Raw genomic sequence first — 26,492 nt, forward strand, 5'->3', positions numbered from 1 at the left:
CGACCGCTGGCTGAAAAGAATGATACCAAGATGATACCTAAACCTGCAGGCATCATTCTGGTATAACCACTCAAAGTCGTGAATGGCGTACCTGAAGACAAAAAAATGGTTAACAATAAAGCACAGTAAACAATAAAGTATAAATAATTACATACCTGAAAAACAAACATGATAAAACATAATAACAATAACAATAACAATAACAATAAAACACTGCAGAATAGAATACAGTAAAAAAGAGCAGAACAATAGAGAGAGAGAATAGAGAGAGAGAACAATAAAACGACAACTATTTTTTTTTATTTTATATATATTTTTTTTTTTTTTACACTTTTTTTGTAACTAACTTTTATAACGGTAACCGGTTCCAGGTTCGGGTCTCTCAAAATGCGATGGCATCTTGGGAGACCCTGTGAAAGTGTGCCTAGTCTGTGCAATGCTGTACCCTACGCTAATACTCAACTAGTGTATGGTAGCGTTCAAAACATTCACCAATGCAAAGACCAGGATTGTCAGGACAGGAGGGACAATAATAGCGGGTGTCACGCCTATATCCGCGTTTGCTGCAGACACAACATCTTTTTGGGGGGGGTTCGTTGGGTAGGGGTACTCGGGAGCACATAAAAATGCCTCTCATGCAGCCGACTGCATTTCGTTGGGGGATGTGAATGGGGGAAGTACGGGCGCTGCAGAAGTGGTGGGTTCCCAATTAGGATTGGTGAATGCAGCAGGAAGGGCATTATGGGCACGACGGGCCTGTGTTTGTCTTTTTGGTGGCAGCGGGACACTACTTGTGCTTGTCACCTCACCAGCTTGAACTGCACTTATGGGACTCGCCACGTCACCAAGTGTTACTGCAGTGCTGGTTTGACTACGACCGGGGTGTACTAGGCCGCTGGTGCTTGCCAGTTCAATAAAAAGCTTCCAAAAAAACTGTTAGCGATCGCAGGGATCAGGCCTGACTCTGCGAACGCTGCAGTTATGCGTTTAGTGTTTTGTAAGTGACAGTGATCGATCGATACTGCACTTGGGTGGGCTGGACTGGGCCGGGCGGAGGGGCAAAACGCAGGTGCTAGCAGGTATCTGGGTTGATCCCGCTAACACTGCGTTTTTGGGAACCCTAAACTGCTGGGGACGCTAGTATAGATCTGATCTGATCGGATCAGATATTGATCCGTTCAGATACTATACCACTAAAGGAGGCGTATGCTGCGTGCGTGGGTGTTAGTGGTACTGGCGCTAACCTGACGCTGCCTGGGGCCGGTGCTTGCTAGTTCACCAAAATGCTACCAAAAAAACTGTTAGCGATTGCAGGGATCAGGCCTGACTCTGCGAACGCTGCAGTTATGCGTTTAGTGCCATGTAAGTGTCAGTGATCGATCGATACTGCACTTGGGTGGGCTGGGCTGGCCCGGGCGGAGGGGCACAACGCAGGTGCTAGCAGGTATCTGGGCTGATCCCGCTAACACTGCGTTTTTGGGAACCCTAAACTGCTGGGGACGCTAGTATAGATCTGATTGGATCAGATATTGATCCGATCAGATACTATACCACTAAGGGAGGTGTACGGTGCGTGCGTGGGTGTTAGCGGTACTGGCGCTAACCTGACGCTGCCTGGTGCTTGCTTGCCAGTTCACCAAAATGCTACCAAAAAAACTGTTAGCGATCGCAGGGATCAGGCCTGACTCTGCGAACGCTGCAGTTATGCGTTTAGTGTTTTGTAAGTGACAGTGATCGATCGATACTGCACTTGGGTGGGCTGGGCGGAGGGGCAAAACGCAGGTGCTAGCGGGTATCTGGGCTGATCCCGCTAACACTGTGTTTTTGGGAACCCTAAACTGCTGGGGACGCTAGTATAGATCTGATCAGATCAGATATTGATCCGATCAGATACTATACCACTAAGGGAGGCGCATGCTGCGTGCGTGGGTGTTAGCGGTACTGGCGCTAATCTGACGCTGCCTGGGGCGACGCATATCACCGCCGGGCGATCAGGGGGCTAAACCTTTATTAGGTAATAAACGGCGGGTGCCCTGACACTATAAAAAATAAACGAACTAACCTGCGTCACCCGTAACGGTTATACGGTGATCAGTGGTGAAAGGGTTAACTAGGGGGCAATCAAGGGGTTAAAACATTTATTAGGTAGTATATGGGGGTCCCTGTCACTATAAAACGCTGACGGCGAACCTAAATATTTACCTCATTAACTAGCGTCACCAGCGACACTAATACAGCGATCAGAAAAATGATCGCTTAGCGACACTGGTGACAGGGGGTGATCAAGGGGTTAAAACTTTATTAGGGGGGGTTAGGGGGGTACCCTAGACCTAAAGGGGGGTAATACTCACTGTCCCAACACTGTAACTGTCACAAACTGACACTATGCAGTAATCAGAAAAAAAAAAAAAAAAAAAAAAAACCTGCTGGTGTCAGTTTGTGACGGGGGGGTGATTGGGGGGTGATTGGGGGGGGATCGGGGGGCGATCGGGGGGGGGATCGGGGGGGGGATCGGGGTGTTTTGTGTGCCTGGCATGTTCTACTGTGTGTGTAGTGTGTTGTGCACTCACATTGATGTCTTCTCCCCTCGGCGCTGGAACGGAAACTACCGAGCCGAGGGGAGATGACATCATTTCCTTTGCTGCTGTTTAGCATACAGCAGCAAAGGAGTGTTCCCATTGGCCGGCGGCGATCGCGAGGGGGGGGCCACGAACGGATGGCCTCCCCCTCATCTCGGATCGCCGGGGAACAGAACGGGACCGCTTCGGGCACCGGGGGGGGGTCCGATCGGACCCCCCACCCGCGAGAGGCAAATCACGTACATGTACGTGATTTTGCCTGCCCGTGCCGCCTTGCCGACGTAAATCGGCGTTAGGCGGTCCTTAAGTGGTTAATGGATACATACATACATACATACATACATATATACATATATAGTAACCTGGGGGACAGGTAGCAGGCACAAAGCTCCCTGGGATGAGCAGTCTTTCAGGCACAGATACCAAATCTAGTGGAATAGTGACAAACAGTGCGGTGTTTATTTGTGATATATACAAGTCTATATACAGGTGCTGTACAGTGTTCCAAAAAAACAAATAGGAACAAAAATAGCCAAAACAAAACCTAGCCGTGTCTCGGCACTAACTAAACAATATTTACAGATCCTAACTACTAAGCTGAGCAAGCCTACAGCTTGTCAGCTTCCACATACCTTTTTGCTCTCCTACACAGAAGTTTGTCTGAGTATCCCAGGCCAAGAGCAAGGCTGTCTTGCTCAGGTGAGCTTTAAATTAGCCTGGGGGAGAGGACTAAGACCTGAACCGGACCATGGATCAGAGATCCCTGAACCTGTATGAGAGGAGCCTGGGAGATGTATAAACCCCGAACAGGACTTTTCCTGGCTCTCTCTGGGACGCTCTGCTACATATCCTCCCCCCTTGTTTCAACCCCAGGGTTGGAACACCTGTAGCCCAACAGGAGTGAACACGGGACAGGGCATCTACATTCCCCATCTCAACACCTGGCCTGTGTTTTACAGTGAATGAGTAATCCTGTAGAGCCAAAAACCACCGGTTCACCCGTCTATTAGTCTCCTTCTTTTGGGCCATCCATTTCAGAGGAGCATGGTCAGTTATTAACTCAAACTGGCGTCCTAACAAATAGTACCTGAGTGCGTCCTTTTCAATGACTGCATACCTTTGCTCATGGTAGTTGAGCTTTCTGCTTAGGTACACCACAGGGTGTTCTTCCCCATTGTGTACCTGTGATAGTACTGCCCCGATACCAACATCAGACGCATCCGTCTGAACCAAAAAATCTTTGGAGAAATCGGGGGAGTACAGTACTGGCTGTGCACAAAGAGCCTTCTTCAGGACTTGGAAAGATTCCTCTGCTACTGAGGACCATTTCACCATTACAGAGTCTTTCCCTTTCGTAAGGTCTGTCAGTGGGGCAGCTATAGTTGCAAAATTTGGGATAAATCTTCTATAATACCCCGCAATGCCAAGAAAGGCCCTGACCTGCTTCTTGTTTGCAGGACGTGGCCATTCCTGGATAGCTTCTATTTTATTCACTTGAGGTTTTATGACACCACGCCCAATAGTGTAGCCCAAATACTTGGCTTCCTCTAGACCAATGGCGCATTTTTTTGGATTTGCTGTAAAACCTTCTTTGAAGAGGGAATCGAGGACAGTCTGGACACGGGGCAAGTGAGACTCCCAGTCAGTGCTATGTACAACTATGTCATCTAGATATGCTGCTGCATATTGTCGGTGGGGTCTTAGAGTCCTGTCCATGGCCCTCTGAAATGTGGCGGGGGCATTTTGCAACCCAAAAGGCATTTTTTTATATTGAAAGGAACCCTCCGGGGTCACAAATGCAGTCTTCTCTTTGGCGCTACCAGTCAGGGGTATTTGCCAATAACCTTTTGTCAAGTCCAAAGTGGTCAGATAGCGAGCCTTGCCAAGTCGGTCTATAAGTTCGTCCACTCTGGGCATTGGGTACGTGTCAAACTTTGTCACTGCATTAAGCTTCCTGAAGTCATTACAGAACCTCCAAGTGCCATCAGGTTTTGGGACTAACACGATGGGGCTAGACCAGTCACTATTGGATTCCTCAATGACATCTAGCTCCAACATTCTTTTAACTTCCTCGCTGATGTCCTTTCTCCTCGCTTCAGGAATTCGGTATGGTTTTAGCTTGACACGGACCCCAGGTTCAGTAACAATATCATGCTGAACTGTTGAAGTCGTGCCAGGTAACTCTGAAAATTTCTCTCTATTTCTTATCAGGAATTCTCTAGTTTCCTGCTTTTGAGAATATGACAGGGTGTCTGGAATCGTGACCTCAGGGATCAGAGGGGACTCAGTACCCTTAGGCGTTACCGGGAGGGACCTCGCAGTTAACGCCAGTCTATCCTTCCAGGGCTTTAACAAGTTTATGTGGTAAATCTGTTCGGGCTTCCTTTTTCCTGGTTGATATATTTTGTAATTGACCTCCCCAACTCTTTCAATTACTTCAAAGGGACCCTGCCACTTAGCCAGGAACTTGCTCTCAACAGTGGGAACTAACACCAGGACCCTATCACCAGGTGAGAAAACACGGAGTTGGGCCCCCCTGTTGTATATCCTCTGTTGAGCTGTTTGGGCCTGTAGTAAGTGTTCTTTTACCAACGGCATGATTGCTGCAATCCTGTCCTGCATTTGAGCGATATGCTCAATGACACTTTTAAGGGGTGTCTGCTCCTCCTCCCAGGTTTCTTTGGCTATGTCCAAGAGTCCCTGAGGGTGTCTCCCATAAAGCAACTCAAAGGGAGAGTACCCCGTGGAGGACTGGGGAACCTCCCTGATGGCAAACATCAAGTATGGTATCAGGAAGTCCCAGTTTTTCCCATCCTTGTCAACAACCTTTTTTAACATGCTCTTTAATGTTTTATTGAAGCGTTCCACCAAGCCATCCGTTTGAGGATGGTACACCGAGGTTTGCAATTGCGTCACCTTAAATAACTTGCACAGCTCTCTAGTTATTCGTGACATAAATGGGGTGCCCTGGTCTGTAAGGACTTCTTTAGGGATTCCAACACGACTGAACACCATAAACCGCTCTTTGGCAATGTTTTTAGCAGACGCGGTGCGTAAGGGAATTGCCTCTGGGTAACGGGTAGCATAATCCATGATTACGAGGATATGCTGATGACCTCGGGCAGACTTGGGGAGTGGACCCACAAGGTCCATGGCAATCCTCTCAAAGGGCACTTCAATAATGGGCAAGGGCACTAAAGGACTTCGGAAGTGTTGTAGTGGGGCTGACATCTGACACACAGGACAGGATTGACAATAATTCTCAATATCCTTCTGTATTCCGGGCCAATAAAACCTGCGCAACACCCTTTCAGTAGTTTTCTCAACCCCTAAATGACCTTCTAGCAAGTGCCCATGGGCAAGTTCCAACACCACCCGTCTGTATGGCTTAGGAACCACCAACTGTTCAACCACTTCATCATTTTTTTTACATACACGATACATTAAATCCTCATTGCTGCTAAAATAAGGAAAACAGAGCCTGTCCCCTGATTCGACAGGTACATCATTAATAACCATTACATTTTCCCAGGCCCTGGCAAAGGTTGGGTCTTTTCTCTGCTCGGTACCAAAATTTTCCTTGTGTACATTAAGGTCAGCAAACTCCAACGTAGGCTCAGATTCAGCAGATGGCTGTCCAGCTCCACTGGTTGTGGGGACCTCCTCAGGCTCCTCCAGCTCTCCTGCCATAACTGAGAAAGGAAAACCTGGGGAGCCCTGAGAAGAGTCCCCTGAACCCATATTGTCAGTAGCGGCCAGGAGTTCTGGCTCTGTCACTGAGTCAGCTACTGCGACCGGGTCGGGACGATCCCACAGTTCCCAAAACTTAGGGAAGTCCCTACCAATGATGGCCTCGTGCACCAAGTGGGGCACAAGTCCGACCGGATGGGTCACCGTACCTAAGCCAGTTTTAAACTGAACAGTGGCTATAGGATACTCGCGGGTATCCCCATTAGGGATGAGCCGAACACCCCCCTGTTCGGTTCGCACCAGAACATGCGAACAGGAAAAAAGTTCGCTCGAACACGCGAACACCGTTAAAGTCTATGGGACACGAACATGAATAATCAAAAGTGCTAATTTTAAAGGCTTATATGCAAGTTATAGTCATGAACCGTACCAGGCCACATGCCCTCAACATTGGGAGGGTGCTTTGGGGTAGCCCCCCAAAACACCTTGTCCCCATGTTGATGAGGACAAGGGCCTCATCCCCACAACCCTGGCCGGTGGTTGTGGGGGTCTGCGGGCGGGGAGCTTATCAGAATCTGGAAGCCCCCTTTAACAAGGGGACCCCCAGATCCCGGCCCCCCCCCTGTGTGAAATGGTAAGGGGGTACTTACCCCTACCATTTCACTAAAAAAGTGTCAAAATAGTTAAAAATGACAATTCCTTTATTTAAATGCTTCTTCTATCTTCCTTCATCTTCTTCTTCTTCTGGTTCTTCTGGCTCTTCTGGTTCTTCCTCCGGCGTTCTCGTCCAGCATCTCCTCCGCGTTGTCTTCTATCTTCTCCTCGGGCCGCTCCGCACCCATGGCATTGGGGGGAGGCTCCCGCTCTTCTCTTCATCTTCTTCTTCATCCTCTTCTCTTCTTCTCTTCTTCCCTTCTTAATTTTCTTCTCCGGGCCGCTCCGCATCCATGCATGGAGGGAGGCTCCCGCTGTGTGACAGCGTCTCCTCATCTGACGGTTCTTAAATAACGGGGGGCGGGGCCACCCGGTGACCCCACCCCCTCTGACACACGGGACATGACGGGACTTCCCTGTGGCATTCCCCGTGACGTCACAGGGAAGTCCCATCAAGTCACCGTGCGTCAGAGGGGGCGGGGTCACCGGGTGGCCCCGCCCCCCATTATTTAAGAACCGTCAGATGAGGAGACGCCGTCACACAGCGGGAGCCTCCCTCCATGCATGGATGCGGTGCCGCCCGGAGAAGAAAATTAAGAAGAGAAGAAGAGAAGAAGGAAGAAGAGAAGAAGAGAAGAGGATGAAGATGAAGAGAAGAGCGGGAGCCTCCCCCCAATGCCATGGGTGCGGAGCGGCCCGAGGAGAAGAAGATAGAAGACTATGCGGAGGAGATGCTGGACGAGAACGCCGGAGGAAGAACCAGAAGAGCCAGAAGAACCAGAAGAAGAAGAAGATGAAGGAAGATAGAAGATAGAAGAAGCATTTAAATAAAGGAATTGTCAAAAACTGTCTCTTGTCATTTTAAACTATTTTGACACTTTTTTAGTGAAATGGTAGGGGTAAGTACCCCCTTACCATTTCACACAGGGGGGGGCCGGGATCTGGGGGTCCCCTTGTTAAAGGGGGCTTCCAGATTCCGATAAGCCCCCCGCCCGCAGACCCCCACAACCACCGGCCAGGGTTGTGGGGATGAGGCCCTTGTCCTCATCAACATGGGGACAAGGTGTTTTGGGGGGCTACCCCAAAGCACCCTCCCAATGTTGAGGGCATGTGGCCTGGTACGGTTCAGGAGGGGGGGCGCACTCTCGTCCCCCCCTCTTTTCCTGCGGCCTGCCAGGTTGCGTGCTCGGATAAGGGTCTGGTATGGATTTTTGGGGGGACCCCACGCCGTTTATTTTTTATTTTTTGGCTGGGGTTCCCCTTAATATCCATACCAGACCTGAAGGGCCTGGTATGGAATTTAGGGGGACTCCCACATCATTTTTTTTTTTTTTTAATTTTGGTTTGGGGTTTCCCTGTGGGGAATTCCCATGCCATTTTTATCAATGAACTTCTATGTGTATTGTCGGCAATGCAATAGCCGCGGGTAGTTTTAAATGGCTTTTTTTCCTTCGATATGTCATTTTGCTGTCAGACTGTTCTAAACACGGGAAACATGCGCCCCTTTACAGGCATACTATAGACACCCCCCAGGTACGAAATTTAAAGGGATATTACACTTTTATTGTTTAAACCTAGCACTTTTGATTTCTCCCATAGACTTTTAAAGGGTGTTCCGCGGCATTTGAATTTGCCGTGAACACCCCAAATTGTTCGCTGTTCAGCGAACTTGCGAACAGCCAATGTTCGAGTCGAACATGAGTTCGACTCGAACTCGAAGCTCATCCCTAATACCCATGTACACAGATCACAGCAATTTTTTTAGCATGCAAATTCACAGTGTCAACCATCTCAGCTGTAACCAAAGTCACTAGACTTCCAGAGTCTAGCAAGGCCGTAATAGGCTTATTATTAACAGTCATTTGGCACATGTGTTTTCCCATACTGGGTGCTGCAGCGCATGAAACAGCAGCAAACATAGACTGCCTTCTAATGGACAGATCGCACTGCATTGGTTCATCTGTCAATGGACAGTTTGCTGCAACATGTCCCAGTTCTTGGTAACGGAAACACCTGATGTTTCCCCAGTTTGGTTTGCTGACAGGCAGTAGCTTCCCTTGTTTGGGACGCCAAACTTCAGTCCTGGCACCAAAAATCCTCCCCCCTATTTCCTTGCCATGCTTACCACCCACTTCCCCTGGAACAGTCTTACCGGTTGCCTGGGGAGACCGTGGCTTTGGGCGGAAAGTCCGTGCGGCTGTAGGGGTGGTGACCAGGTTCTCTGCAGCAAAGTACCTTTCAACAAGTTCCACGAGGTTGTCCGCCGAGTTGGGGTCTCCTTGACTCACCCACTTCTGCAGGGGAACTGGTAGTGACCTCAGGAACCGGTCCATGACCACACGCTCCACTATTTGTGGCCCAGACAGGGACTCCGGCTGTAGCCATTTCCTCACCAAGTGAATTAGGTCGAACATCTGCGATCTTGGGGGCCTCTCGTCTTGGAAGAACCAGCTGTTGACCCGCTGTGCTCGAACTGCCAAGGTGACACCAAGTCGCGCCAGGATTTCCCGCTTGACCTTTTCATAGTCTCCTGCTTCTGCTGACTCCAAATCATAGTAGGCCTTCTGCGATTCTCCAGACAGCAAGGGGCCGACCAGTCCTGCCCACTGAGTTTTGGGCCAACCTTCCCTCTCAGCGGTCCGTTCAAAGGTTAAGAGAAAGGCCTCTGGATCATCATCTGCAGTCATCTTGGAAAGAAAGCGACCCACATGGATAGCTGAGGGCTTGTCTCCAACAACATTAACTTTAGCAGGTGACCACCGTGCTAGCGTCTCCACAACCGCAGCCAAGGTTTTCCTATCCTCTTTTGCATCAGTGGCTAGCTGTTCAAACAGCCTCTGCGATAGCTCCTGTACAGCACCAATCTGTTGGCACAGCGCCTTGGTTTGCTCCTGTGCAATAGCGTTTGTTTGCTGCAGTGCAGCATTTGCTTGTTGCTGTGCAGCATTGGATTGTTGCTGTGCAGCATTGGATATCACCAATTGTTTTAGGATTTCCTCCATGTTTAGTCACTCTAGGTACTGGCCTTTTAAGTAGTAACTTACTACAGCTGGTCGCAGTCTCCACCATATGTAACCTGGGGGACAGGTAGCAGGCACAAAGCTCCCTGGGATGAGCAGTCTTTCAGGCACAGATACCAAATCCAGTGGAATAGTGACAAACAGTGCGGTGTTTATTTGTGATATTTACAAGTCTATATACAGGTGCTGTACAGTGTTCCAAAAAAAACAAATAGGAACAAAAATAGCCAAAACAAAACCTAGCCGTGTCTCGGCACTAACTATTTACAGATCCTAACTACTAAGCTGAGCAAGCCTACAGCTTGTCAGCTTCCACATACCTTTTTGCTCTCCTACACAGAAGTTTGTCTGAGTATCCCAGGCCAAGAGCAAGGCTGTCTTGCTCAGGTGAGCTTTAAATTAGCCTGGGGGAGAGGACCAAGACCTGAACCGGACCATGGATCAGAGATCCCTGAACCTGTATGAGAGGAGCCTGGGAGATGTATAAACCCCAAACAGGACTTTTCCTGGCTCTCTCTGGGACGCTCTGCTACAATATATATAAGATACGTTGTGTTGAGATTTAAAGAATTAGGTATGACTATTGTGTTTTTCTGATGGTGTCATTGCTGTCTCCACACCCCGGCACCCGAATTCGGGCAATCATTGTGCCTTGGGATGGGAGTCAGCCCCACCAACCATCAGTTATCAAACTTTGGCAACATGTACAACCAATGATATCATATGACTGCATAACTTGGAACTATTAATCAAAGAAAACTTGGAGTCCTGCTTACTAAGTATACACTCTGAGGTGACATTTCCTCATTTGAAGAGCGCCAGGCAGAAGGGTGCCTGTGCGAAGTTGTTGTATATTTGCGGGGTGCATACGGTAGGTGTGCACTAGGTGTTGGGGGATGTTACATCTCGAGTTGAAAATTGGTGGTATAGATGATTCAATTCTGATGGAGTAATGTTCATTACAGTGCTGTGCTTCTCGGATCAGTGATCCAGGGTTCCCAGTTTTGGAGAAACGGTGTGATAGTCAGGTTAGCTTTGGCGAAGGAGAACTCCATTTGGAAATGATCTTTCAACAGAATAATAAGATCTGACCTGTTGGGCGGCTGTGGTGAGTTCCATTTTTTTCGCTAGAGCTAAGCGAGCTGCAATTAGTATGTGAGTCACCAATATTCTGACACGGTTCAGCCAGTTGGGGACATTGAGACCCAGAAGAAGATCCAGGGGGGTTAATAGTGAGGGGACATTGCACACCGTAGATATGAGAGTAGAGACTTATTGCCAGTATCTTTGTTAGGGCATGTTAGGGCATTCCCACCATATGTGCTGCAGGGTACCAACATTGAGGTGAGGTAGATGGGTAGATCTTAGCCAATCTGGCTGGGGTGATGTATCACTTATGGAACAGTTTTTGCACTGATTCCCAGTGGGAATTACAATGTGATGCTCGAAGAGGAAGAGTCAAGGCTTTGTGCCACATTGGAGGCTGTGGTGGGGAGCCTGTAAATCAGTGAGATTCCTTTTAACTGCTGGAGCAGGGGTATCGTAGAATTTCAAAATATTAGCCATTGGAGTGTTGTCATTTATGATATCCAGTGAGGAGAGGATAGATCGAAGTCGTAGATATAAGAAAAGAGTTGTGGTAGGGATGTTGAATAGCTGTTGCAGCTGTGAGAATGGGTGGGGCCCTGAAGTGGACATTAACTGTCCTAGGTTGGTGAGTCCTTTCTGTGTCCAAATTTTCAGGGGCAGTTCCAATGCTTGGATGGGGAGTTTGGAAAGTATAGATTTAGGTATTCCTTTGGCTTGTTGGGTGGAGGCTACAGAGTGCAGAAAATGGTGTTGTGGTTTCAAAGTGAGTAGGGCAGCCATCAGGGTGTGTTTCAGGTTTGCTTTAAGAGCCTAGGATTCAATTTGGGCCCATGTCTTATTAGAAGCAGGTGACCACCATTCTCTTAATTGGTCCAGTACCACTGCCTTGTAGTATGCCTGGATGTTGGGGGCTCCTCCATTTTGTACTGGGGATAAAAGAATGTTCTTCTTGAGTCTGGGTTTTTTCTGTTGCCAGATAAATGTATTGAGTATCCCTTGTAATTGTGTTATTGATTGGGTAGCAAGGGTAGAGGCTAGGGATGAGCTTCGAGTTCGAGTCGAACTCATGTTTGACTCGAACATTGGCTGTTCGCAAGTTCGCCAAACAGCGAACAATTTGGGGTGTTTGCCGCAGAACACCCTTCAAAAGTCTATGGGAGAAATAAAAAGTGCTAATTTTAAAGGCTTATATGCATGGTATTGTCATAAAAAGTGTTTGGGGACCTGGGTCCTGCCCCCGGGGACATGGATCAATGCAAAAAGTTTTAAAAACGGCCGTTTTTTCAGGAGCAGTGATTTTATTAATGCTTAAAGTCAAACAATAAAAGTGTAATATCCCTTTAAATTTCGTACCTGGGGGTGTCTATAGTATGCCTGTAAAGGGGCGCATGTTTCCCGTGTTTAGAACAGTCTGACAGCAAAATGACATTTCAAAGGAAAAAAAGTAATTTAAACTACTCGCGGCTATTAATGAATTGCCGGTCAGACAATACACATAAAAGTTCATTGATAAAAACGGCATGGGAATTCCCCACAGGGGAACCCCGAACCAAAATTTAAAAAGAAAAATGATGTGGGGGTCCCCCTAAATTCCATACCAGGCCCTTCAGGTCTGGTATGGATTTTAAGGGGAACCCCGCGCCAAAATTAAAAAAAAAAAACGGCGTGGGGTCCCCCCAAAAATCCATACCAGACCCTTATCCGAGCATGCAACCTGGCAGGCCGCAGGAAAAGTCACCCGGTGACCCCGCCCCCCTCTGACGCATGGTGACTTGACGGGACTTCCCTGTGACGTCACGGGGAATGCCTGAAGGGTCTGGTATAGATTTTAAGGGGGACCCCACGCCATTTTTAAAAAAAAATTGGCCGGGGTTCCCCTTAATATCCATACCAGACCTGAAGGGCCTGCTATGGAATTTAGGGGTACCCCCCACGTCATTTTTTTTTTAAATTTTGGTTTGGGGTTCCTCTGTGGGGAATTCCCATGCCGTTTTTATCAATTAACTTTTATGTGTATTGTCGGACCGGCAATTCATTAATAGCCACGAGTAGTTTTAAATGACTTTTTTTCCTTCAAAATGTCATTTTGCTGTCAGAGTGTTCTAAACACGGGAAACATGCGCCCCTTTACAGGCATACTATAGACACCCCCCAGCTACAAAATTTAAAGGAATATTACACTTTTATTGTTTGACTTTGAGCATTATTAAAATCACTGCTCCCGAAAAAACGTCAGTTTTTAAAACTTTTTTTGCATTGATCCATGTCCCCTGGGGCAGGACCCGGGTCCCCAAACACTTTTTATGACAATAACTTGCATATAAGCCTTTAAAATTAGCACTATTGATTATTCATGTTCGTGTCCCATAGACTTTAATGGTGTTCGTGTGTTCGAACTAATTTTTTATCTGAGTCTTTAAGGTTGTAAAGTTGGCGTAAAAAGAACTTGTTCGCTATATCTAAAGGGTTATTTAACCGTTTACCTTGGGAGTTAGTCAGGAACTGTATTTTTTTATTGGCATAGTGTTTTTTTTCATTTGTTTGGCCAGGAACGCACCTGATTTGTTGGCTAAAGAATAGTATTGGAGCCTAAGGCGTTTTATATAATAATCAAATTTTTTATGTAGGTGCTCACTGAGTTGGTACCTTAGATTTTTTAGATCAAGGGATATGTTGCTGAATGGTGTTTGTTTATTGACATGTTCTAACGCAAACAATTTGTTTTAATAATTCTACATTGGTGGCTGCATGTTGTTTTTTTTGCCTGTGCTCCAAATTTTATAAAAAGGCCACGTAAGAAAGCTGTGTGCACATGCCAAATTATAGATTGGTCAGCAACAGAATACTGGTTGTTTTCAAAGTAGTTCTTAATCTCGGATCGAATTTCTCCCTCAAATGTTGGTGAGTAGGGATGTGTTTAGTCTCCAAATAGTGTGTTTTGTAGATTTGTTGCTGTTAAATATTGTGATTGATATTGGCGCGTGGTCAGACCAAGTGATTGTACCTATGCGTGCTTCAGTGATTGTTTGTAGGAGGAATTTCTCTGTTAGGAACATATCAATCCGAGAGTAAGATTGCTGGGGGTTGGAGTAAAAAGTATAATCTTGCTCTGTATCGTGCGTGCATCTCCAGGGGTCATAGAGGTCTTCATTGTGCAGGAGAGAAGACAATGCAGATGGCCTCCATTTCGTTGGGTTAGATGTGAGATTTGTCAATGATTTTGTTGAAATCCCAACATAGCACTACTGGATTGGACCTATAAGGGGCCATTTTAGAGATTAGGTTATTGTAAAATTTCTTTTGGCCAGTGTTAGGTGCGTAAAGATTCACTAAAGTGAGGCATTGGTTCTCCATCATTGCGGAGAGAATCAAGTACCTACCGTCCTCGTCAGCCTCACAATGGTGTAACTGAAAAGAGACGGATGAGCTAATTGCGATCATTACCCCTCTTTTTTTGGTGGGGCACTGGCAAAGAAGCAGTGTGGATACCGTTTGTGCGTCCATTTTGGATCTTCCTTTCTATTATTAGGGTAGGGCCCACTAATTCGGGGCACTTTGTCGAAGTAAGTGGGCTTAGCACTATATGACCATATAGTGTGACCAAACCCCCGTATTTTTTTGAATATGTTCAGGTGTTTTTGACTAGCCCTGCAGGAAATGTCATTCTTGAATGTGTGCTGTAATATGTTTTGTACTGTTTGTTGGTCTTATAGCAGCACCATCTTGAATTTAAACACATTTTAGGGTGTGCCCCCCAAATATGTTTTTGTATATTGTAATAGAGCCTGACCAGGTTTTTTTGGGCTGGAGCACCCCTCCCCCTCTTCATTACCTCTTATTTAGTGGCCACCAGTGCATAGGAGGAATCCCCTTCAGTTCTCCCACATAGAGGAGTTCAGCTCCCATGGTTGAGACGCAGAATCTTCCATTCTTTTACTAGGGTAGGACCCACTAATTCGGGGTACTTTGTCGCAGTAAGTGGGCTTAGCACTATATGACCATATAGTGTGACCAAACCCTCGTATTTTTTTGAATATGTTCAGGTGTTTTTAACTAGCCCTGCAGGAAATGTCATTCTTGAATGTGTGCGCTGGAATATGTTTTGTACTGTTTGTTGGTCTTATAGCAGCACCATCTTGAATTTAACGCATTTTAGGGTGTGACCCCAAATATGTTTTTGCATTTTGGAGACTTGTCTTTGGTGAAATGCCTTTTTTGTACGCAGAATACATCTGCGCAATGGGACAGCACTTCTTTCCATAGGAGGTTGCGCTTGAAGGGGGAATTCAGGCATTTGACATTGAGTGAGGTGATGTTGATGGCAATTTTATCAGGGAGTGCCCTGGGATGAGGACGAAGGGAACGAGATCACACTTACAATGTACACAATGTATGTTTTTGTGAGGGAAATAAATGAGTATACAAGTACCCTAAATATGTCTATTATGTGTGGTATGTCACTGGGTATACTTTCTGGAACTGTACTAAATTATCAGAGGTATCACAATGTGGTAGCAAGCAGATCAAGCAAGAGGAGAAACAGACAATCAAAAAAAAAAGCCAAAAAAGATAAAATGAACAACAATATCAGTGTGTGTGGCACACTATAACCTGAGGGAGTGGATTCGACACTATGTCAGCGCCCACGTAGGATCCTATGAGTGCGTGGGACTGAAGGCCTTAGTGTTGTTGAGGGTTTTGCCTTGATCATGTGGCCGGTTCCGGAATGGCGGAGGGTTCGGATGGGAGCCCAAGTTTCCGGTTATGGTGGTAGGTGGGAGAGGAAGAAATCCAGTTGGTCAATTTTTTGTACCCATCTTTGGGAGTAAGGATTGGAATCATTTGTTGTTGGTATGTCACCAGGAGCTTGTTTGGAAAGCCCCACTTGTACGTGACTTTTTTTTCTTGTGATATCACGGTGATGGGGGTGAATGCTCTTCTCATCTCCATAGTGTCTTTGGAGAGGTCACTGAACAGGAGGGCATTTGTGTACGGTGCTGGTAGTGGTTTATTGGATTTGGCCACCTGTAATATTTGTTCCTTAATATGGAAGTAATGCACTCTCGCTAGAATATCCCTTGGAATGTCAGGGGAGAGGTGTGCAGGTTTAGCGATTCTGTGCGCCCAGCAATTGTGATGTCTCGTGCATTTAAGCGCGGTAGTAGTCGTGAGAATAGCTGTTGCAGGTAAGGAGTGATTTAATTTGGTTTTATAGACTCAGGGACGCCTCTGAATTTTATATTGTTCCTCCTGGAACGGTCTTCAAAATTTTCATTTTCAGTTTTATGTGGTGAATTTCAGATGCATAGTGCTCATGTGGGTCCAGCAATTCATTATGTGCTCTGACGTGGTCATACATGCTTTCCTCAAGCACATTTGCTCTTTCTTCTAGGCAATCTATCCTGTCATGCATCTGAGAGACAGAGAGTTGTAATTCTCTGTGCAGATCTTTTTGTAATGTAAGGAGCATGGATTTAAGCATGGACTCTGTTACAGGGTTGTCTGATGCAGGGATGGCCGCAAGAGCTGGGGTATCTGCTGTGTCAGTGTCTCTGTCAGCTCACTGGTGTTTCTTGTGCTGGGGTTCTTTGCTGGGGGAGATGGCTGGGGAAGATTCCAGCCTCTTACCTCTATCCGCGTTGTGCTGTGAGGAAGAGGTGTCCGGTGATGGCAGGGTGTCCATCTCTTCCCTGTTGTTGTCCCCGGGTGACATGGCTGGGTATTCCCCCTGCGGGGGAGCCGATCGTTGTGCCTCTGCTTCCTTGGAGCGGGATGTCACTGAGGTGATGTGTCCAGAGCTGGTGCCATCTTGGGCCTCGTTCATGGCTGCTTTAGTATAGTAATCTGTGAGACGGTGGGGTGCGGGTGGCTTATACCGCCTTCTAGACATGCCTGGGACAGTCCTGAATACTTTCCCCCTCCGTGTAGCCGGAAACCGGGGTCGGAATGTCGCCTTTAGTGGAGGCGGATCCTGTTAGTGACACAGAGCTCAGGCTTCAAGCCTCAATTATGGTCCTCTGCTGACCATGCCCCTGGAGAGGATTTATACTGAATGTTTTCTATAGTTTGGTGCACTGGAAGCACCTGTGAAATGTGAGGATCCTGATGTTTTTTACCTACAATAAATTTATACTCAAATGATAATGCACTATCCAGCCTCTTTATTACTTTAAATTGAGGACAACATCTCTGGATTATACCGCCATAGGGGGATCCTGCAAAGCCCGTTATACTTAGAGCCCAGAGGTGGTTTAGCCATTTTTGTAGACCAAACTTGATTGTGCGGTCACATTCCTTTAGGTGAGCGCAGTCACACAGGGGGGAGGGGAACACGTGTGGAAAGTCACTGATATTATTCCCTGGATCATCATCACAAGAGTCACTTATGGGACATTATTATATATTTTTTTCAATATATTTTTTCAACATATACTTTTTTCACTGTGGACTTGCTGAAAATTGAGAATAGAGGTCTCTGCTGACCACACACAGCTTCCATTTTGGGGTCTTCTCCTTTTTATCACCTGACCTCCCTAATAGACATCTTACTGGCTGATACTTTGGTGCTGATTAGTAACAGTCTTGGCTATGAGTGGTACAGAGTTGTGGAGGTGACACCTAGAAATACAAGTCTGCATAAATTGTGGCCGTAAACAGGGTAGGATTTCTTTGTGACCCCCGATATACCAACTAGATGAATGTCGGGTAGAAGGTTCTGATTGATCCTCATAGTTATGGGTTGTAAATGACAGAAATCCATCCAATGCTAATGCCCCGTACACACGTTCTGATTATAGGATGATAAAAATCGCTTTCCGACAGATTGTTCGATAATCTGATCGTTAGTACACAGATTTCGACAGCCGATCACGACAGTCCATCCAACCAAATCCGAAGGGACAAACACAAAAACTTTGCTCGGACGACAGCCCAATGTACGACAATCGTGTAATCAGTACAGCATGCATGCACTAAAAGTCGACAAACACCAGGCATGATCGGAAACATGAAAATAAACCAGGAGGACACAGGGGTCACACGTATTTGACATAATTCAAAATACGTAGCTACGCACAGTGGAAGATTTTTCCAGAATCGTACGACAAAAATCCTACACACATTTTGCACTGTTGTATTCAAAATTAGTTTTATGCAACAATATGAAAACGATACATCGTAAGATAATCTGAACGTGTACACGAGGCATAATGCTTTCTAATTGGACAACTAGTCAGTAATTGTTATTCACAGAAGGGAACAAATCCTTCTTATTGGTTTCATTCATCACACTACAATTGAGTTTATTATTGTTTGTGCTCCTTCCAGGTGATGTCATCTTGGGTCATCTCCTGATGTCATGGCGACCTCTTCCTCCTCATCATCCTCCTCCTCACAAGGTATGACTGCTGATCCTGATGATCCTTTCCAATGTTTTCCTCCATCTCACATCTCCAGAGATTGGAATTAGATGATAGGACATTTTATGTTTCCATAGTCTGGACATTTCCTGTAGACATCTGGTCAGTCCACCAATTAGAAGAGTTCAGGAGCTTTCATCAATTCCACCATCACATTCCCGTGTCTTCAGATTTTATTTATTATTGATGGAAATTATTTTATGAGATGGTCCAGTGATCCATAATGACTGGAGGACCCCAAATGTTATTTGTGTAGTGGTCGGGGAATCCTTTGTCTATAATCCTAAGGAGAAAACAGCCCCGTGTCACATGACACATACTGCTGGGGGATTTGGGGGTAATCGGGGTTTTTAGTTCACACTGATCAGACTCATCATTATTCAGGGGGGAAGGTTTTTTAAAGGTTTTATATTTTTCTTTTAGTTTACTATGAAACAATCAATAAACATGATGTTTAAAATGATCATCCCTACATATACATTAGGAGGTCTGTATATAAAATAATTACTATGAGTTTGTGTCATTTGTACAGTCATCACTAATAATCCCCGTAATTTGTCTAATAGGTTTACTTCCTATGATCATCAGCTCATAATACGTTATTTTCTTGAAATACCTCAACCAGTAAGATATGGCATTATGACCACTAGATGGAGCTGATGATCATAGGAAATAAACATCTTAGACACATTATAGGGATAATTCACAAAGGTGATATTTTTTTAAAAATAGCCCCCCTAGGTGTTTGCCCCCAATATTAATCTATCTGAGAGGTAACTTACCACTATGGAGGCACTCATATGAGATTACCACAGGGAATCCTATCCCTCAATAGGATAATGTACATATAGACATATTGGGGGGATTTTATTATTATTATTATACAGGATTTATATAGCACCAACAGTTTACGTAGCACTTTACAACTTGATAATTTCCTTTCCTTTCTATATGCTCTTTATAGCATTGCTGGCTGCCAGTACAGACTTATCTGCTGCCATATGTCAAAAATCCTCCAATCAGGATGAATGTTTATGGTTTCTGATTGTTCTCTCTGCAGGGTCGGCTCCAGGTGTCCTGGGAAAGGTCCCACAAACCGCCGGGGATCTCATCATTTATTCCCTGGAGGATCTGAAAGCATGTGACTTCAAGAGATTTAGGAACAAATTGTCTGATTACACCTATGGAGATAAACTTCCCATCCCCCAAGGAAAACTAGAAAATGCAGACTGGACCACCACCAAGGACCTCCTGATAGACAAATATGGAGAAGGGGCTCTGGATGTCACCATTCATGTCTTTACACTAATCGATCTGATGGGACCTGCAAATGTCCTCCAAGAGAGGAGAGCACAACATGGTGAGTTCCCATCTATAATGTCCATTTCCTATCAATTCCTGATCAATATCTGTGTGAGGAAGATCTAGGAATGTCACTGTGACAGACTCACCTGGGACAGAGGCTTTTGGAGGGGACTAAATGCTGGCTTCTTGCCTACTGATTATGGGCCCTGGCATTTGGGGGAACGGTGCTCTTTGCGAGCTATATGCCTGGGGACCCTGGAGGTGGTGTTACTTTAGATTCAGGTCCATATCCCCCAAGACACACAGACTCTGGGAACCCTGTATATGCCATATTAGAAATAGTGACTGAAAAAATATATCTTGGATTACTTAAAATGGGACAGTAATATTTATCCACAATATCTCCCAGGATATATGTAAAGACTATTCTTGGTTTGTTTGATTCTGAACTCAACATGTTAGTTGAGAGAGCTGATCACATTGGCCTCTGTACAATGTAGGAGATGGGCCGACTCCTGCTGGAGCTCCTGCTATTGTGTGAAGGTGTCCTGTGTTATACTTATGATAATGTATAATCTACTGTGTGAAGCTCGGTGACAACAAGTCTGACCTGTAGTGAAATCCTGATTAATCATAACAATGCTCAGAAGGGCATGGAGTCACATCAGCTGCTTTAAGGAATTAGTTAACTAGCTCATGTTAATTAGGTTTCTGGTTACAGTTGTATTGTTAGAGTAATATGAGCAGGAGGGGGGACCTCCTCTTCTACTGTATATAAGACTTGTATTCTGGTTCTAAATAAAATAAGAGTCCATGTTCAGCAGCTAAACAAGTATTGTCTGGTTTTGTGCTTGTGAGCGGTTGGAATATCTGATATCTATATTCAGACTGGGAGGAAGCGGTATATGACGAAAGCACTCAAGCGGAATGTGGGGACGTTCCGTTACAGTCACCCAGGGAAAGCCAGTAACCAATCAGGAGCTTCCAACTGGACAAACCCCTTCCCAATGACATAGTTACATAGTTACATAGTAGGCGAGGTTGAAAAAAGACACAAGTCCATTAAGTCCAACCTATGTGTGTGATTATGTGTCAGTATTGCATTGTATATCCCTGTATGTTGCAGTCAATCAGGTGCTTATCTAATAGTTTCTTGAAACTATTGATGCTCCCCGCTGAGACCACCGCCTGTGGATTCCACATCCTTGCCGCTATTACAGTAAAGAACCCTCTACGTAGTTTAAGGTTAAATCTCTTTTCTTCTAATTTTAATGAGTGGTCACGAGTCTTGTTAAACTCTCTTTTGCGAAAAAGTTTTATTTCTATTGTAGGCTCACCAGTACAGTATTTGTATATTGAAATCATATCCCCTCTCAAGCGTCTCTTCTCCAGAGAGAATAAGTTCAGTGCTCGCAACCTTTCCTCATAACTAATATCCTCCAGACCCTTTATTAGCTTTGTTGCCCTTCTTTGTACTCGCTCCATTTCCAGTACATCCTTCCTGAGGACTGGTGCCCAGAACTGGACAGCATACTCCAGGTGCGGCCGGACCAGAGTCTTGTAGAGCGGGAGAATTATCGTTTTATCTCTGGAGTTGATCCCCTTTTTATTGCATGTCAATATTCTGTTTGCTTTGTTAGCAGCAGCTTGGCATTGCATGCCATTGCTGAGCCTATCATCTACTAGGACCCCCAGGTCCTTTTCCTTCCTAGATTCCCCCAGAGGTTCTCCCCCCCAGTGTATAGATTGCATTCATATTTTTGCCACCCAAATGCATTATTTTACATTTTTCTACATTTTCTACATGACAGAATGCACTTATGGGGCTTTGCGAAAAGGGGTCTTTATTCTGGGGGCCTCATATCTGCCCACCTCTCTTTGTGCTGGGAGAGTGATGCACAGAGACTAGGATCCCACCAAGAGCCCCGGTATTGTACTAATGATCGGGACCCGGGACTCCAGGTTCCCTGTCACATGATCAGTGTGATAACCTCTGATTGCCAGTCATAGTAATAAGTCACTGTGCAGTTCACCCCTGTGTTTGCTTTCTTTTCTAAATGGAGAAAAAAGATACATTGTATACATACAGGATATATTATATAATACATTGTATTCATACAGGATATATTATATAATACATTGTATACATACAGGATCCATTATATAATACATTGTATACATACAGGATACATTATATAATACATTGTATACATACAGGATCCATTATATAATACATTGTATACATACAGGATATATTATATAATACACTGTATACATACAAGATACATTGTATTCATACAGGATATATTATTTCATACATTGTGTTCTTTCTAATAAAGAAAAAATAGCTATATCAATGTTTGATCCAGGTCAGTGACAGATTTAGTTTTAGGGTCAGAGGTCATGTTAGGGGTCAGGGTTAGTGTATTTTGGGGAGGTTTCTTTTTAACCACTTAGGGGCCGGGCCTCTTTCTGAGATTTGGTATTTACAAGTTAAAAACAGGTTTTCTTTGCTCGAAAATTACTTAGAAAAAAAATAATATAATGTTTGGGGTTCTAACACCCTAGAGAATAAAATGGCGGTCTTTGCAATACTTTCTGTCACACCATATTTGCGCAGCAGTCTTACAAGAACACTTTTTTTGGAAAAAATACACTTTTTTAGGCCTCTTTCACACGAGGGATCCGTATGTCTGTTTTTCATCCTTCCGTTTTCAGATGAAAAACGGACATACATTCATCCCTATGGAGCGTCGGATGTCAGCGGTGACATGTCCGCTGACATCCGACCCCGCTCCGGTCCGAAAAGTGTAACGGAGGAAAAACCTACTTTTCCATCCGTTTTCGGATCGGATCGGGTGACGACGGACACTACGGTCCGTCATCATCCGATCCCCCCATAGGGGAGAGCGGCGCTCTGACAGGTCCGTAGCTGCACAGCGTGCGGCGATGGACCTGTCATCTTCCTGCTCAGCGGGGATCGGCGGAGCGATCCCCGCTGAGCAAGCGGGTGTTCACGGGACGGATCATCACTGATCCGCCCCGTGAGAAAGAGCCCTTAATTAAAAAATAAGACAACAGTAAAGTTAGCCCAATTTTTTTTATATTGTTAAATATAATGTTACGCCGAGTAAATTGATACCCAACATGTAACGCTTCAAAGATGCGCCCGCTCTTGGAATGGCGACAAACTTTTACCCTTAAAAATCTCCATAGGTGATGTTTAAAAAATTCTACAGGTTGCATGTTTTGAGTTACAGAGGAGGTCTAGGGCTATAATTATTGCTCTTGCTCTACCAGTCGCGGCGATACCTCACATGTGTGGTTTGAAGACCGTTTTTTATATGCGGGCGTTGCTCGCGTATGCATTCGCTTCTGCATGTGACCTCGGCAGGACAGGGCGCGTTTAATTTTTTTTATTATTATTATTTTACCTTATTTTTTTATTTTTACACTGTTCTTTTAAAAAAAATGGTGTCATTTTTATTCCTATTACAAGGAATGTAAACATCCCTTGTAATAGAAAAAAAGCATGACAGGTCCTCTTAAATATGAGATCTGGGGTCAAAAAGACCTCACATCTCATATTTACACTAAAATGCAATAAAAAAAACAATAAAAAAAAATTCTTTAAGAGCTAAGAGCTGTGGGCGGAAGTGACGTTTTGACATTGCTTCTGCCCTGCAATAGAATGGAGACGGGTGAGGGCCATCTTCCCCTCACTCAGCTCCATACAATCACAGCCACTTATCTATTATACAGAACCTCCATATTTATAGCTGTATTCCTAGGAGACCCTCATGATTGTTGCTCAGGGTTCTGAGCTTTGTGCCCCATGCATCCACCTGAACCTCCATCAGAAAGAGGAGTCCAGGCTCCAGATTCTAGGTGTGTGCCTGTAAACCTGCATAGAGAATTGGGGGCTTTTCTGGTCCCCCCACCATGGTCACATGTCACTGCAATGTGCTGAGATGTTACCAGGCAGACAAAGACACTCCTCATCACCTGGAGGAGGAGAGACTCCAATCTACAGAGGGTTGGTGGAATGATGGTGTCTGGGAGGATCTGCTACACTAATAACTCTCTTAATTATTATTTTATACATTTCAGAGGTTTGTCAGGACTAATCACTTCCCTAATCTTATTTCCAGCCAATCAGAAGAAGACGACACATGACAACAGATTATCAGGTTAGTAGGACATCCACGTTTCATATGAAATCTCTTCTGGATGAACATTTTGTTTTTATTGTAGTCTGGATCAGTGGTGGAACTACCAGGGTCACAATGGTTGCACTTGAGACCGGGCCCTGGTATTCTGCCACTGTAGGGGGCCCAAGATGGCAGGAAGGGGGCCCACTGCAGAACATTTTTTTTGTTGCTGTGACTTTAGTCACATTTATTAGGACAGCACCCATTGAAATGAATGTGTTTTGACTTGTCATGCAGCTTTGTGTTGAAAGTCACATGATAAGTCACAGCAGTCTGAACCAGGGCTTATAAAGGGCCCCACTACAGGAACAAGCGGAAAGGGCCATGGGCTGAAGAAAGGGCCCCTGCCTCAGAGAGAAGAGCCCCAGCCTTGGAGGGAAGGGCCCTGGGACCAGAGGAAAGGGCCTGGGACTGATGGAAAGGGCCCCAGCAGTCAGGGGGTGCCTTTTATGGTTCCTTGCACCGGAGCCCTGTAGGTTCTATTTATGCCTATGAAAAAAGAGAAGAAGTTGGGACTTTGCATGAAGCATGTGGAAGACCATAGGCATAAATAGGAAAAAGGTTGGGACTTTGTGTGAGGCCTAGGACAGTTATGTCACAATTGCCTCCATCAAAACAAAAAAAGAGAAGAAGTTGGGACTTTGCATGAAGCATGTGGATTTGGAGGCAAAAATGAGCTATATGAGTCTGATAATGTTGAATTTATTAAATATTACACAGTAAAATGCATCAAAAGCAGTGGTTCATATTGCATCATCCATCATGATTGATTGATTCATACATTAACATATTACACACAAACGATGATGTTCAAGTAAATTGGGTAAAACAGTATATACAGAATATATTACAAAACTGCATGAGTATTGAATCTATGGCATCTGAATCTCGATGCGTTTCATGGCTATCTTGCCACTCATCAGAAGCTGATGTAAGTTGGATGTCTATAAAACGAAAGTATTGTACCAAACAATGTCAGGCTTGTATATAAAAAGTAAAAGGAATATGCTTGAATCAACCCCCTATATTTATAGGTGAGGTGATGGAAAGAGCATGGCAGTGGTTGCGTGGGCAGCCGTGGACAGGATCTGGCACAGGAGCTGATGCGGCACAACATGCGGCAAAGCAGGGAAATGAGAAACATGAATGTGAACGTAGTGGATAATCCTCACCATAGGTTCGATGGTGACACGTGTACAAAGACTCTTGTACCATCTAGGGCTGGGCGTGAAAGACAAAAACAAAACCAAAACAAAAGCAAAAAATGTTGGTGTAAGGCTACTGTCACACTGAGGTGTTGTAAAACCGCAGTAAAAACTATGAGCGTTATTACCGCATTTTTGCAGCGTTTTTACCGCGTTAGCGGTAAAAATAGCGCTAACGCCCATGCGTTTTAATCGCGTTTTTATAGCGTTTTTTAAGCATTAGCGTCAGTAAACCTGACCATGTGACCATGCGGTCATGTGATCTTCCCCACAGTTTCTGGGCATTTTTAAAGCGGTATTACCGTGGTTTTACTGTGGTTTTACAGTGTTTCCCCTTCATTTCAATTGGGATAGATGTTTTTACAGCGCTATTTTATGTGCCCCAAAGATGCTCCAAAAAAGCTGTTTGCAGGATTTTTTCCAATGCACAGCCAGCACAACGCCTCAGTGTGAAAGGTTACACTGAGATACATGGGGGGGCGTTTTTCATGCGTTATTTAGGCGGTAATTTTAGCGCTAAAACGCCTGAAAAACACCTCAGTGTGAAAGGGGCCTTAGTGAGGTGATAAACACTGTGTTGGAACAGTGAAGGGATAGATGGCTGGTGAGAAGTGACAAAAATGTAAACACTATCATTGAGAGTGAGAAAGCTGTGAGCCAAAAGAATATGAAGAGAGAAAAAAGGAAAAGTGATGTGTTCTGAATATGTTACCTGGATGTGTTAAATAGAAAGTGCACTCCACTTGATGCATAGTATTCCCAATTCTGCAACCCCTGTGTATGTGTGTTGATATCTGTGCTGCGGAGAAATGTTGGCAGCTCCCTTAGTCAGACAAAGTCCCAACTATCACCACCGGATCCACAAAGTCCACGTCCCCCACACAACACCGAACCCATAGAGGACAATGGGACTGTAAAAATAGATCACCCTTTTCCTTTTTCATAAATCAGGGAAGGAAGCATGCGCTTTTGTTTAGCATTTAGCTGCCACAGATAATTATGTGACAAGCTTTGTTCCTTTCCTCTGGTCCTTGAAATACTGCGGGATAAGATTCAGGATTGGTTTCTAGAGCATTTCTGACACAATACCCCAGTGTCAGAATTCTTTTCCTACAATACTGTAGGTGAAGATTGAGAAATATCTCTTGTCTTGATATTGTTCATGCAATTTTTGATCTATTTCTACAGTCCCATAGTCCTCTATGTGTTCGGTGTTGTGTGGGGGACGTGGACTTTGTGGGTCCGGTGGTGATAGTTGGGACTTTGTCTGACTAAGGGAGCTGCCAACATTTCTCCGCAGCACAGATATCAACCCACATAC

General features: G+C 45.1%; 1 protein-coding gene across 1 annotated transcript in view; it reads left to right on the forward strand.

The window, feature by feature from the left end:
- Positions 1-26,492, forward strand: part of LOC141133854 (NACHT, LRR and PYD domains-containing protein 3-like) — a 162,596-nt gene that overhangs the window by 80,547 nt on the left and 55,557 nt on the right. Inside the window, exons 2-4 of the mRNA XM_073623437.1 lie at positions 18,359-18,429; positions 19,511-19,810; positions 23,907-23,945. Coding sequence (XP_073479538.1) covers positions 18,390-18,429; positions 19,511-19,810; positions 23,907-23,945 — 379 coding nt within the window. The 5' untranslated portion in view covers positions 18,359-18,389. The remainder of the gene's footprint in view (positions 1-18,358; positions 18,430-19,510; positions 19,811-23,906; positions 23,946-26,492) is intronic.

This window comes from Aquarana catesbeiana, linkage group LG03, assembly GCF_042186555.1.
Source record: "Aquarana catesbeiana isolate 2022-GZ linkage group LG03, ASM4218655v1, whole genome shotgun sequence".
In the NCBI taxonomy this organism is placed as follows: Eukaryota; Metazoa; Chordata; class Amphibia; order Anura; family Ranidae; genus Aquarana; species Aquarana catesbeiana.